The 15,325-nt window shown below is 43.8% G+C and overlaps 1 protein-coding gene across 1 annotated transcript; it reads right to left on the reverse strand.

Annotated features, from left to right (window-relative positions):
- Nucleotides 1-381: 381 nt before the first annotated feature.
- On the reverse strand, nucleotides 382-10,375 carry c1qb (complement component 1, q subcomponent, B chain). Its single transcript, XM_078247632.1, has 5 exons — nucleotides 10,228-10,375; nucleotides 7,504-7,666; nucleotides 5,611-5,842; nucleotides 2,814-2,931; nucleotides 382-731 (listed from the first exon to the last, which is right to left on the reverse strand). The coding sequence occupies exons 1-5, from the start codon at nucleotides 10,228-10,230 to the stop codon at nucleotides 522-524; spliced, it is 726 nt and encodes a 241-aa protein (XP_078103758.1). The 5' UTR covers nucleotides 10,231-10,375; the 3' UTR covers nucleotides 382-521.
- Nucleotides 10,376-15,325: the final 4,950 nt, after the last annotated feature.

Genomic DNA, 15,325 nt, shown 5'->3' on the forward strand with positions numbered 1-15,325 from the left:
CTGAGAGTGTAGCTCCGCCCCCTGTACTGAGAGTGTAGCTCCGCCCCCACTGTACTGAGAGTCTAGCTCCGCCCCCACTGTACTGAGAGTCAAGCCGTACAGGGAGATGAGGGGCTATTGGCTGTTTTTCCGTGCTGGTCGGTGTTGTTCTTCAGCATTTAGCAGCAGTCTAGAACATTTTTAACGTTAGGCGTATATACTGCCCCCGTCAGGTCCAGGATTGCCTCCCCCCGTACCTACGGTACCTGGAAAAATGAGTACCAGCACATTTCAGAATTTTGGTACCGAGTTGGTACCGCATTACCGGTTCTTGTGACGTCCCTAGTAGAGTACACACAGTTTGTAGTTAATGGATTAAAACACAAAAATACTGATTCAGTCCACTATTGAGCTAATCTTTATTTATTCTGCTGATCTTTGCACAATTACAGAAAATCATATTTCATTTTGTTGCTGTAAATGTCCCAAAAAAGCTTTTTAAACATTTTAAACGATGATTTTGTGGATCAGAGTGCGGAGCTCTAGGCGCTTGGGAAGATCAGGAAGCCGGTGAAAGTGTGACTGGTGCTGCTCTGGCTCGTCACGATGCTGTTGTACGTTGTTGCCTGCAGCGAGACCGTGTCTCCGGCCTCCAGCGCCAGGACCGCCGAGCCGGAGGTGACCAGGAAACCCTCGGACATGTCACACATAGAAATGTGACTGACGCTGTTCTTCACCAGCTTCAGACACACCTAGATAAACAAACAAATGCACAGGGATGGAAGAAGTACTGTGATATTTCTGCTGAGGCAAGGCAGCTTTATTTGTAGAGCGCATTTCAGCAACATTAAAGAGCAGTTAGAAATGATTAAAAAATAAAATAAAATAAAATAAAAATACAAATAAATAAAATACATAAAATGAAATAAAATAAAATAAAAATAAAAATAAATAAAATGAATAAATAAAATTAAAATGAAATAAAATACAAATAAAAATACAAATAAATAAATAAAATAAATAAAATAAATAAAATAAATAAAATAAAAATAAAAATAAAAATAAAAATAAAATAAAAATAAAATGAAATAAAATACAAATAAAAATAAAAAAATTCAATAAAATAAATAAAATAAATAAAATAAATAAAATAAATAAAATAAAAAATTAAATTAAATTAAAAGTAAAAGCTAAGTAAAAGTATCAATACCACAGCGTAGAAATACTTTATACTAAATAAAAGTCCTACATTAAAAATTATAATAATATAAACACATATTTATAACATATATAAATATAAAGTGCTTAACGTGGCTGGGTTAAATTATTATATATTTATATTTATAATTATATATATTATAATTAATTAAAGGCCTAAAATGCCCAAAAAAATAATCTTAAAAAATGAAAATGTGCTTAACAGACATAAAAATAGAAAATATACCTTGCAATTACAAGTTGGAATAAGTAACAGAACTTCCAATAAAAGGAAAACTGTAATGAAACCATTTTATAGAAGATGAAGAGTTTTAACCCGTTGTCTAAATGTCTATATCAGAAATATGGGCTTCTTTTTAACTACCTAGTTTGGATTACCCTAAAAAATAACACAGATGATTCCATACAACACGCAAAGTTTGGGTTTTTTGTTCATTTTTTTTCAACATTTGAAAAAACCCTGAAATGTTTTGAAACGGTATCCCGGCTGAACGTTGACCCTTCTGTGATTATCCTTCCTTTAATTAGTCTAAATAATTCATAATTTCTGCTTTTTTAACTAAAAAATGAGGTATAAGTACCTATAAATTAGGGATTTTTATTGACCATGAAGTCCAAAAATAAGTGTAAAACTAGTAATGATTTGGTGTTGGTGGTGTTTGTACATGGTAGTGAAAAGGAGTGTTAAACGTCAAAAAAAGCGCCAAAAAACATTGAATAAAACTCCAAAAGTGTTGAAAAAAGAGACAAAAACGCCTTCAATGCCCTCTTTTAACCCTTGTGTTGTCTTCCCATTATACCATGCATCGTCCTCCCGGTCAAAACTGAAAATCAACACTTTTTCAGGCGTTTTTGTCTCTTTTTTCGACACTTTTGGAGCTTTATTCAATGTTTTTTGGCGCTTTTTTTGACGTTTAACACTCCTTTTCACTACCATGTATAAACACCACCAACACCAAATCATTCCTAGTTTTACACTTATTTTTGGACTTCATGGTCAATAAAAAAACCTAATTTATAGGTAATTATACCTCATTTTTTAGTTAAAAAAGCAGAAACTATGAATTATTTAGACTAATTAAAGGAAGGATAATCACAGAAGGGTCAACGTTCAGCCGGGATACCGTTTCTTCACATGTAGGGACCTCGTGATGCCACCGTTGAAGTGTGGTGATATTTTGAGTCTTGTTAGTGGTGTAGAAATAGAGATTTACTCTGCCCTGGAAGCTAGCGTTAGCAGCTAACCACATGTTTACAGTAGCTTGTTTGAAGCTACCGACACATTAGCATGAAAACATGTCCCAGAGAACGGTCGACTCGGTACACATGTTATTAACCCCTAGGTTCATTTTGGGCTGGAATGGTCCTTTAAATAAATGTAGTGGAGTAAAAAGTAACAGAAAATGGAAATACTCAAATAAAGTACAACTTCCTCAGAATTGTACTGGAGTAAATGTACTGTGATTTTCGACCAGTGTTTAAATGACTAAATCAGACTCCTGAGGACACACGTAACACACCGAACAGACTGTCCAACGGCCGATTATTGGGTTGGTGAGTCAGGACCTTAACAGATTTACAGATGTGTTTTGTGGGAACGAACTCCTCAGACTCACTCTGCTCTTTGCTGAAACATGATAACTGAAGAAGTAGACTCCTCTGATGGCGCATGTGAACGTCCCATTTGGCAACTGTTGTCCTTCAAGCTGCTCATCCGATTCCGTCAAAATTTCTCTGTGGAAAGAGTTTACACAAACAGGTTGTATTGATTATTTAACCTCTTTATTATCTCCATGTATCCATCAAAATATTCAGTTATGAGGCTGTTGTGTTTCCAGCCATTAAGCAAATCTGACCAACACACACTCACACAGTCCTGATGAAGCATATTACACCGTAAACCCAGATTTAGTTGTGATTAACCTTGTTAGTGGCCACTACTTATTATCATATTCATTACTAAATCACATTTGTTGTTTGTAATAATCAGCTTAACTATGCAGTGCACAGATCTTATTAAAAGGTGCTCTAAGCAATGTCACGCGTTTTTTAGGCCACACATTTTTTTGTCACATACAGCAAACATCTCCTCACTATCCAACGTGACATCATGACTTTGCGTAAGCATACACGCCCACTTTCTTAAGCCAAGTGGCGTGTTATCTGTACGGATTTTGAGCTATCTGCGTGTGTGTCTACGCTGTATACAGCGGACGTAAACATACAGGCCACTTGGCTTATTATCGCGAGAAGAAAGCTACGGTTGGGTTTAGGAAACGTGCCACGCGGGACCTGATTCCCGGTCTCCTGGGTGAACGTCCTGTGTTTGACCCATCCTCCCCCCGACCAACCTCCCTACGCAGATTTTCGTCCTTTCATACTACTCGCTACGGCGTCAATTCACACGCAATCGCAAGGTAATGTAAGTCTACGGACGCCAAACGGCGTTGATAAACACGCTAAAAAGCCAGTATGCGTCTTGATAACACGCCAATAATGGCATTCGAATGGCGTGTCACACATACGCCACTTCATGAGATCAGTCTGCACTATCTGCTAGCTGCCTGTCCTCTGAACACACTGTAAAAAACATCTCACTATCTGCTAGCTGCCTGTCCCCTGAACACACTGTAAAAAACATCTCACTATCTGCTAGCTGCCTGTCCCCTGAACACACTGTAAAAAAACATCTCACTATCTGCTAGCTGCCTGTCCCCTGAACACACTGTAAAAAACATCTCCTCACTATCTGCTAGCTGCCTGTCCCCTGAACACACTGTAAAAAAACATCTCACTATCTGCTAGCTGCCTGTCCCCTGAACACACTGTAAAAAAACATCTCACTATCTGCTAGCTGCCTGTCCCCTGAACACACTGTAAAAAAACATCTCACTATCTGCTAGCTGCCTGTCCCCTGAACACACTGTAAAAAAACATCTCACTATCTGCTAGCTGCCTGTCCCCTGAACACACTGTAAAAAACATCTCACTATCTGCTAGCTGCCTGTCCCCTGAACACACTGTAAAAAACATCTCACTATCTGCTAGCTGCCTGTCCCCTGAACACACTGTAAAAACATCTCACTATCTGCTAGCTGCCTGTCCCCTGAACACACTGTAAAAACATCTCCTCACTATCTGCTAGCTGCCTGTCCCCTGAACACACTGTAAAAACATCTCCTCACTATCTGCTAGCTGCCTGTCCCCTGAACACACTGTAAAAAAACGTGGTCTCTGTAGACAGCCCAGGCTCCACAAACGCCAAAAAAACAAACTGCGCCACCAAACATAACAAACAGTCTTCCAGCCAATAACCAACAAGAAGGATTTGGGGGTGGGGGTTGGGGGGTTAGTGCGCAGAAGGGAGGGAGAGGGGACGGGATGAGGAGGAGGGAGGGGCGAGCTAGCAAGAAGTGTGTCTCCTGAGTGAAACGTTCCATGTTTCACAGTATATTGGAGTATTAATTGTTATCCTTTCCATTTTTGTTGAAATACGTTAATAAATGATTTCTTTATAAGTGATAAGTAGCCTGATGTTTTATATTTGTAATGTTTCTTTGCATGTTTAACTTAACATGTTTATTTTAGTCAACATGACTCCAGAAACAGTCGTTAACAGAAGCCATTCATTTTCAATGGACGCTGGCTTCTCTCAGCTGCAAGGAGCGGCTGTCGTCATCGCGCTTTTGGGCGTTTTAGCGACTAGAGCGTCAAGCAGAAAGCTGAAGTTTGGTCATCAGGCAAGTGTTATTTAAATAAACTCCTGGTGCACTTACAAACTTTACAATGCCTCGTTTTAGGAGTACATAACCTATTGGTACTACTGTAGAAGTTTGGTACCATTCAGGGCATTATTAATGGGGTAACTTACGAGATTCACCTTTGGTTCCATTAGCGCCTGCACTAAGCTAACCAGCTGATAGCGCTAACTCTCCCAATGTTCAACCAAAGGAAAAAAAGCTTCTGGGTTGGGGGGGTGTTTGGGTGTTAGTGCAAAGGACCCTAGGGTGAAATTACTCCAAACCCTCCCTTTAAAACCCCAGCACTGACCTGTTGAAGATCATGGGGACGTCCAATTCTGGTGCTTGTGATATAACCCGTTTGTAGGAGGATTTTAGGCCACACATTTTTTTGTCACATACAGCAAACATCTCCTCACTATCCAATGTGAGGACTTTGCGTAAGCATACACGCCCACTTTCTTAAGCCAAGTGGCGTGTTATCTGTACGGATTTTGAGCTATCTGCGTGTGTGTCTACGCTGTTAGCCAGCTGTTAGCGCTAACTCTCCCAATGTTCAACCAAAGGAAAAAAGCTTCTGGGTTGGGGGGGGGGTGTTTGGCTCGAGGTCATAGTGCAACGGACCCTAGGGTGAAATTACTCCAAACCCTCCCTTTAAAACCCCAGCACTGACCTGTTGAAGATCATGGGGACGTCCAATTCTGGTGCTTGTGATATAACCCGTTTGTAGGAGAAGATGGAACTCTGCTGGTTGGAAGGGTTGAAGGGTCTTCCCTTCTCCCCTGGCGGGCCTGGATTACCGGGAGGTCCCGTAAGACCTGCGTCCCCCTTCAGCCCAGGCCGTCCTGGGGGCCCCAGCAGACCTGGAGATCCCTTCCTTCCCCTGATTGGCTGACCTGCCTCACCTGCTCAAACAGAGAAACACTTATCACATGGCAAGAGGTTGTAAGTGTGAACTGAGACTAACGGCCTGGACACACTGAGCTGATAATCGGCCGTTGGACTGGCGAGGTCGATGACTCGAGTCTGGTCGGTGTGTTCAATGCCGTCGTCCGTCCGAGGGGCCGTCGGCCTTCATTTTGGCCGATATGACATGTATAATCAGGGGGCGGGCACTGCCGGCAGTCAGACTCAAATGACCCATCTGATTGGTGGAGAGCTAACCAGGAAACGGGGAGCAGGATGAGCGTGACGAACGCCTCTCAACATCTGATGAACATCTGTTAAACTGACCTTTGTTGATCTGAAATGAAGACAGATTCAGCAGCTGCACGGCCTCTTTCTCTCTTAACATGTTTTTAGAAACACGTTACGGTGAACTATTTTAGGACAATATGAGATCGTATTCTGAACGAGACGCCATGATGGTCGGGGAGCAGCCAGACCCACGTGACGCGTTCCTCCAATCAGCTGCCGGTTTTCATTTTTGGACAACAATACAGATTAGCGCCGCCTGCTGTTATGGAGACGTATTACGTCTCGTCTCTTCGGTGTTCTGAGGAACTTTTTGGACCGACTCGGGGAGACTGATCAGTCCCACTGGCTTTACTGCTGACGGTCGGCCGTCTGGTTGGTGTGTAAGCAGCTTACAATGGAAGGTGTTATATGTTAGCTGTAAATTGAAGGTTTTACTGCAGGCTACTTAAAGAACTAGACAGCACTTCACCAATGTTATTGTACTAAGAGGAGTCTGGGGAGTTTGGCGATGGTCCAGTTATTTCTGGTTAAACTAAAAAGGATCTTACTCTTTAACTAAAAGGTCTATCTCTGTAGGGATCCTTTCCATAATGTCAGACACTTAGAATAATAATCTGAGTCTTTCAGCAGCAACAACAGACCTTTTAGTGGATGGAAATTGACGATGCGCATTTGCTCTATATGATGAGATTGCAGCACGGTTCACGGCTGCCGATTACAACATTTTTGCTCAATGCTGGACCAATTTCAAAGATTTTTGTTACCATTAGTCTCCTAGACACCAATCTATCGGAAAATAGGGTCCAGTAACCTTTAAGGGACCATTCCGGCGCAAAATGAACCTAGGGGTTAATAACAGATGTGTACCGAGTCGACCGTTCTCTGGGACATGTTTTCATGCTAATCTAATGTGTCTCCAGCTTGAAACAAGCTTTGTAAGTGTACAGACAGTTTATTAAAAAGATAGATTATAAAGACAGCAGCGTTCATGTTTACAACGAGCGACGAACTGTCTGTACACTTACAAAGTTGTTAGTGGTGTAGAAATAGAGATTTACCCTCTGCCCTGAAAGCTAGCGTTAGCAGCTAACCACCGGCTTTGCGGTAGCTTGTTTGAAGCTAGAGACACATTAGATTAGCATGACACATCTGTTATTAACAGCTAGGTTCATTTTGGGCCGGAATTGTCCTTTAAGTTGTAGTGTGTTGAGCTCTCAGGGCTCTTGCATATATCTGTATAACCAGTTATGACATAACTGTACCAGATTATCTTTTTTAATTAAAGTAAAGGTTGAGTTTACATTTAAACATGAAGAAAAACATGTGAACAGAACATATAATAAATATCTGATGTTTCGTGTGAGCTCACCAGGGTCTCCCATCTCTCCCTTGAGCCCATCCAAGCCGTTGGGCCCATGGGTGCCGGGTATCCCAGGGATCCCTGGGTTTCCTCCGCAAGACTGTGTGATAACCGCAGTGATGTGAACCAAAAGCAGAAACACTGCAGTACTGCAGCTCAGCCACTGGGGGGCCTGAATGAACACACAAATGCAAAAACTCGTTTTTATGACTTAAATGGACCTTAAGTTAAAGTGCCCATATTATGCTCATTTTCAGGTTCATTATTGTATTTTGAGGTTGTACCAGAATAGGTTTACATGGTTTAATTTTCAGAAAACACCATATTGTTGTATGAGGGCGTGTCCTGACAGTAGCTAGGTAAGGACTACTAGCCAGTCAGAAGCAGAGTATGAGGGCCCTGACAGTAGCTAGGTAAGGACTACTAGCCAGTCAGAAGCAGAGTATGAGAGCGTGCCCTGACAGTACCTAGGTAAGGACTACTAGCCAGTCAGAAGCAGAGTATGAGGGCCCTGACAGTAGCTAGGTAAGGACTACTAGCCAGTCAGAAGCAGAGTATGAGGGCCCTGACAGTAGCTAGGTAAGGACTACTAGCCAATCAGAAGCAGAGTATGAGGGCCCTGACAGTACCTAGGTAAGGACTACTAGCCAGTCAGAAGCAGAGTATGAGGGCGCCCTGACAGTAGCTAGGTAAGGACTACTAGCCAGTCAGAAGCAGAGTATGAGGGCGTGTCCCTGACAGTACCTAGGTAAGGACTACTAGCCAGTCAGAAGCAGAGTATGAGGGCGCCCTGACAGTAGCTAGGTAAGGACTACTAGCCAGCCAGAAGCAGAGTATGAGGGGGGCCCTGACAGTAGCTAGGTAAGGACTACTAGCCAGTCAGAAGCAGAGTATGAGGGCGTGTCCCTGACAGTACCTAGGTAAGGACTACTAGCCAGTCAGAAGCAGAGTATGAGGGCGTGCCCTGACAGTACCTAGGTAAGGACTACTAGCCAGTCAGAAGCAGAGTATGAGGGCGTGTCCCTGACAGTACCTAGGTAAGGACTACTAGCCAGTCAGAAGCAGAGTATGAGGGCCCTGACAGTACCTAGGTAAGGACTACTAGCCAGTCAGAAGCAGAGTATGAGGGCGTGCCCTGACAGTACCTAGGTAAGGACTACTAGCCAGTCAGAAGCAGAGTATGAGGGCGTGCCCTGACAGTACCTAGGTAAGGACTACTAGCCAGTCAGAAGCAGAGTATGAGGGCGTGCCCTGACAGTACCTAGGTAAGGACTACTAGCCAGTCAGAAGCAGAGTATGAGGGCGTGCCCTGACAGTAGCTAGGTAAGGACTACTAGCCAGTCAGAAGCAGAGTATGAGGGCGTGTCCCTGACAGTACCTAGGTAAGGACTACTAGCCAGTCAGAAGCAGAGTATGAGGGCGTGCCCTGACAGTACCTAGGTAAGGACTACTAGCCAGTCAGAAGCAGAGTATGAGGGCGTGCCCTGACAGTACCTAGGTAAGGACTACTAGCCAGTCAGAAGCAGAGTATGAGGGCGTGCCATGCTAGCAGCTAGGTGAGCATTATAACGTTTGTCTCTGAAGTAAAGGCTGGACTACAACAGAGCTGTTTGGAGCAGTTTGTGAACAGTGTTTTCTGTTGGAGATGGTAAGTCCCTTTGGGGGGGACTTTGGGCTTTTTCACTTTGTAAACCTATAACATGTACAAAAAGATATATAACACAATAAAGGAAAGGGGAAAAGCCAAAAAGCATAATATCAGCACTTTAAACTTGAACCATAAGCAGCACATGTTTAAACCCTGACCCTAAACATGACCTCAACTAAACACCTTAACCCTAAAATGTAATGTTTTGCCTTGTGGGGACCAGCTCAATGTCCCATTATGGAAGGTCTGGCTGCAGCTGTCTCAACCCGTTCTCACTCCGAACTCGTAAAATACGGACGTTTGGACAGTGGTTGTCAGCATCTGAAGCGACGAAAAAAATGCCCTTCAGTGTGTGTAGAACGTACCGGGGAGAGCAGCAGCTACACGGGGTTTGAAGATGACGACCTTTTCCTTAACATAACTGCGTCAAAAGGGACGCCAATAGTCCCGACCAAGCGCGTTTAGTTAAGTGTGTTTGTTATATGACGCTAAAGGAGACTTTTAGCATCAATAACAACGACAAAAGCACCTGTCCAAGCGTCCATATTTTACCAGATGGGAGTGAGAATGTGTTGGTCTTAGTAGTCTTAAGTGTACATTTGCATATTGCTGTTTTATTATTATATTGTAATTAGTAATTTGATCAGTAAAACCCACACAAAACAAGTAGATAATTGGTAAACAAATACATTTACAGCACATAGAAAGAACATTCCTGAAGTTTTCTGACAACAGCCAAACAGATTGGTCTTGTATACTGAATATTTTGACAGTTGTAACCGATTATCCACAAATCATACGTACACCATACAACGTACATGTTAAGCATTTAGGACCAGCAGACAACAGCTCTAACTTTCCAGCCCAAGAGAGGAGAATTATACTTAACTACCAGTTTAAAAAGTTAAACACAATGACAGGAATTTAGCTTCGACATCAAGAAACATTAAGTAAGTCATGCTATGAAATTGTTCACTTCTGTATCAACTTCTGTCTGTCTGAATGAGAGAGTTTCTCTCTCTTTCTGTCTGCATACATATGGCTTTTTCTCTGTTCTTTGATTTTCTAGGACATAAAAGTCTCACCATTAGTAGTCGTCTTGTGGCGCAGGCAGTGGAGTGATACACTGATGGTGAGCTGCAGCAGCTCAGCCGGGGAAAAAAAACAGGAAGTGAAACTGTTCAAGACAGCATGATCGCTGCTCTGTTAGCAGTGACGGACTGGGATCAGAAAACGACACAGGCTTTTGCAACATACAGGCAACCTAGCTTGGAAATTAGGAACTCTGCCTTCCGAGTGAATGTTTCCATGCATCAGTAGTGGCCCATAGGGGTCCATAGGGGACCAGCCCTTCTGGCATTTGCCCTAATTCCAGATGGCCAGTCCGTCACTGTCTGTTAGTGTTCATAATAATCATTTTAAGGATGCAATACTGTCAGTGCTGGAATGAAACCACCTGTCCGAGCCTGGCCTGCGTCCGACAGGCATTAAGATATTTCTGTCCGAGCCCGACACAGTTAAAATCTCATTTTCTTCTCATACCAGTCCTTCCAGAAAAATATGGAGTTTTTTTGTGATTGTTTTGGGCTAAAATCCTTGATTATGCGGCACGTTTTCTTAAAAAATGTGATGGGATATTTATGCAATATTATGGGATGAAATTACAGGAACTTGCAGAAACTGTAGTTTCATCGTCGCTTCATCACGTCGCTTCATCACGTCACTTCATCACGTCGCTTCATCACGTCACTTCATCACGTCGCTTCATAACGTTGCTTCATCACGTCGCTTCATCACGTCAATTCATCACGTCGCTTCATCACGTCGCTTCATCACGTCGCTTCATCACGTCGCTTCATCACGTCGCTTCATAACGTCGCTTCATCACGTCGCTTCATCACGTCGCTTCATCACGTCGCTTCATCACGTCGCTTCATCACGTCACTTCATCACGTCTCTTCATCACGTCACTTCATCACGTCACTTCATCACGTCGCTTCATCACGTCGCTTCATCACGTCACTTCATCACGTCGCTTCATCACGTCACTTCATCACGTCACTTCATCACGTCTCTTCATAACGTCACTTCATCACGTCACTTCATCACGTCACTTCATCACGTCACTTCATCACGTCACTTCATAACGTCACTTCATCACGTCTCTTCATCACGTCGCTTCATAACGTCGCTTCATAACGTCGCTTCATAACGTCACTTCATTACGTCACTTCATCACGTCACTTCACGTCACTTCATCACGTTACTTCATCACGTCACTTCATAACGTCGCTTCATAACGTCACTTCATAACGTCACTTCATACTTCATCACGTCACTTCATAACGTCACTTCACCACGTCACTTCATCACGTCACTTCATACTTCATCACGTCACTTCATAATGTCGCTTCATCACGTCACTTCATCACGTCACTTCATAATGTCACTTCATAATGTCACTTCATCACGTCACTTCATAATGTCGCTTCATAACGTCGCTTCATCACGTCGCTTCATAACGTCGCTTCATAACGTCACTTCATAACGTTCCCATGGCTGCTCTTGTGTGAAGTAAACACAACATTTCTCATCTTTCTGCTAAGATATTTGGGACTTTTTTGCAACGAAAATGTGGAGATTATGACATCATGCAAGCCCCGTGTATTGCGCGGAAATCGGCAATTTATGCAGCGAAAGGGCGGCGTATTTGAAAAAATGCCCCCCGAAATAAATATGCAGATTTTGGCTGATTATGCATTGAGTTATGAGATCACATGATCACGTTTTTCTAGAGGGACTGTCATACTAATGACACATGGACGTGTGTTTGTGTGGAAGCTTTCATGAAGCAGCTGGAGGAAGACATTCAGAAATGTCAACAGATGAGGTCATCAGATCACACGGGGCAACAAGCTCACGTTAACACAGGCGCACACCTACATAATCAGCTGTTTTAAATGTTCAATGCCTTATCACGCTGATGGGACCGAGCCCGACCAGAACCCCAACATCATTTCTAAATATCTGTCCCAACCCGGCCCGGCCCGGCGGTTCGGGTATCCATCCTCTAATAGTCACCTAAGTTCAAATTTCAGGTACTTGCACCTAAGTATTTTTACTTCTTACTTATACTTTTACTAGGCTACTACTTCTTCTTTTTTAGGGAAACGTTGTACTTTTTACTGCAATACATTTTTGACACTTTTTCTGACTATTTGTTACGTTTTTGGACATTTTATTTCAAACATTTTTCAACATTCTTTCATGAATGTATTTTCAAATGCTATAAAATAGAATAAAACACCCAAAGTCAGTGAAAGTAGTGAACTGATCATTTATTTAACTTATGAAGAGCGTCGTAGGGAACCATCCACGTTGTTATGTTTTCAAATCTGGTTGAAAAAAAACCAAATTTCTGATATAGAAACTTTTTGAAAATGGGTCAGATTTGACCCGAGGACACCAGGAGGGTTATATGCAGAAAACTCAGATATCTGAAACCAATACAACACTCTTTATTCTAACACCAGCCAGAAAGCTTAAAGGTCCAATGTGTGGGGATAACCTCCCATCACCGCGAACCTCCTATGGCGCCATTCTGATGCTAACAAGCCATCACCTCCCGTTAGCATCCCGTTAGCATCCCATTGACTCCCATTCATTCTGACGTCACTTTGACAGAGAATACCTTTACATCTGAAGCGTTTAAAGACTCTATTTGTCCGTTGTTTATTTCTAAAGAAACACGACGATGTATAAAAGGCTCCACTACCTTGTAGCTCACGTTATGGCTCCGTAGCAGACGTTTTTATAACAATAGGCTAACGATTGGGTCATAACCACGAGACTTCCTGTCTCATAGTAGAGGAGTTACCGTATAGTACAGGAGAAGCTCTCAGGCAGTTTGGACTTCCATCAGCTGTTTAAGTGTAATGACTAATGTTAACTATCATTTTAGTGATCAATAATGAGCCTGTGTCTATGTTATCTCCTTACATATACCTACGCTCTCCGTCTCTGCTAGATTGGGAATGATTGAGATTTCTCTTGGCACAGCTACCAGAAGACTTCCAACTTTCAGACAGGTTGCTCACGTCACATCTATGTCTTCAAGCTCAGTTGGAGGCTGCTCAGTAACGCTCAGCCATCACCGGGAAAGAGCTTCTAATGTCCTTCACTGGTCTCCGTCCAGAGACACGGGACCTGGTGGTCCATTCTTATATACAGTCTATGGCAGCACCTGTGAGTTTATGATGTGACAGAGAAAACACGAAAGGTGGAGCAGTATGTCCTGTATGTCACACAAACACACACAAACACACACACACAGACACACACACACACACACACACACACACACACACACACACACACACACACACACACACACACACACACACACACACACACACACACACACACACACACACACACACACACACGACGTCCAGCTGGGAGGAGGTCTTGGGGAAGACCCAGGACTAGGTGGAGGGACGTCCAGCTGGGAGGAGGCCTCCGGGAAGACCCAGGACTAGGTGGAGGGACGTCCAGCTGGGAGGAGGCCTCGGGGAAGACCCAGGACTAGGTGGAGGGACGTCCAGCTGGGAGGAGGCCTCTGGGAAGACCCAGGACTAGGTGGAAGGACGTCCAGCTGGGAGGAGGCCTCCGGGAAGACCCAGGACTAGGTGGAGGGACGTCCAGCTGGGAGGAGGCCTCGGGGGAGACCCAGGACTAGGTGGAGGGACGTCCAGCTGGGAGGAGGCCTCGGGGAAGACCCAGGACTAGGTGGAGGGACGTCCAGCTGGGAGGAGGCCTCGGGGGAGACCCAGGACTAGGTGGAGGGACGTCCAGCTGGGAGGAGGCCTCGGGGAAGACCCAGGACTAGGTGGAGGGACGTCCAGCTGGGAGGAGGCCTCGGGGAGACCCAGGACTAGGTGGAGGGATTATATCTCTAACCTGGCCTGGGAACGCCTCAGGATCCCCCAGTCGGAGCTGGTTAATGTGGCTCAGGAAAGGGAAGTTTGGGGTCCCCTGCTGGAGCTGCTACCCCCGCGACCCGACCCCGGATACGCAGACGAAGATGGATGGATGGATGGATGGATGTATATTTTCTGCATTTTGATCATTTCTCATTTTAGTTTCTCTCTGTGGGTTTGAGATGCCTTTTCCTGTAAATCTGTAATTATTTTTATTGCATTCATGTAGTGGCCCATCAGAGGAAGTGAAACACTTTAACAAGAAGTCAGGAAAAACTGCACCTGATGAAGAACTGTTTTTCTTCCCTTTTTATTGTTCATGCTTTCCTTACAGTGTGTTGCTGGATATCAGTATCAGTTCCCCAAATTACTTAGTTTCCAGTATCTATCAACAAATAGCTGATGTACTGTATATTTTTAATAATTACATCCGTGTGAAATATACCAGTTTGTCGTTTTCTGTTTTTCTCAGATCCTCTTTCATGTCTCATGTTTTGTTTTTCTATTTCTGCAAGTTTGGAACGAAAAAGCTTTTTCTAGCCTTGACCTTGTTTTTGGGACATGTCACTCTATTACTGGGGGGGGGGGGGTACGGTTCATGAAAAAACATCCAAACCGTTCTGTTCGCTTGTCTCAGTTCGGAGTGTGTGTGCGTCTCACGGTTTGTCAGTACACTGTTAATGTGCACTAATCTCTTCCTGCCATAGTGCCCACTTTATAACGCTCCTCTAGTGGAGTGTGGAGTGCTGCAGGTCACGTCACGTGCAGAAATGTCAGGTGGGAGAGATGAGGAAGGCTGTAGAGATGTCAGGTGGGAGAGATGAGGAAGACTAGAGATGTCAGGTGGGAGAGATGAGGAAGACTAGAGATGTCAGGTGGGAGAGATGAGGAAGACTGTAGAGATGTCAGGTGGGAGAGATGAGGAAGACTAGAGATGTCAGGTGGGAGAGATGAGGAAGACTAGAGATGTCAGGTGGGAGAGATGAGGAAGACTAGAGATGTCAGGTGGGAGAGATGAGGAAGACTAGAGATGTCAGGTGGGAGAGATGAGGAAGACTAGAGATGTCAGGTGGGAGAGATGAGGAAGACTAGAGATGTCAGGTGGGAGAGATGAGGAAGACTGTAGAGATGTCAGGTGGGAGAGATGAGGAAGACTAGAGATGTCAGGTGGGAGAGATGAGGAAGACTGTAGAGATGTCAGGTG

Source organism: Sander vitreus, chromosome 4 (genome assembly GCF_031162955.1).
Source record: "Sander vitreus isolate 19-12246 chromosome 4, sanVit1, whole genome shotgun sequence".
In the NCBI taxonomy this organism is placed as follows: Eukaryota; Metazoa; Chordata; class Actinopteri; order Perciformes; family Percidae; genus Sander; species Sander vitreus.

Coding starts and splice junctions, on each gene's coding strand:
- c1qb (XM_078247632.1), bottom strand. Junction 5,843..7,503: donor GGGAGAGATGGGAGACCCTG/GTGAGCTCACAC, acceptor CTGTTTGAGCAG/GTGAGGCAGGTCAGCCAATC. Junction 2,932..5,610: donor GTCCCCATGATCTTCAACAG/GTCAGTGCTGGG, acceptor CTCTTTCCACAG/AGAAATTTTGACGGAATCGG.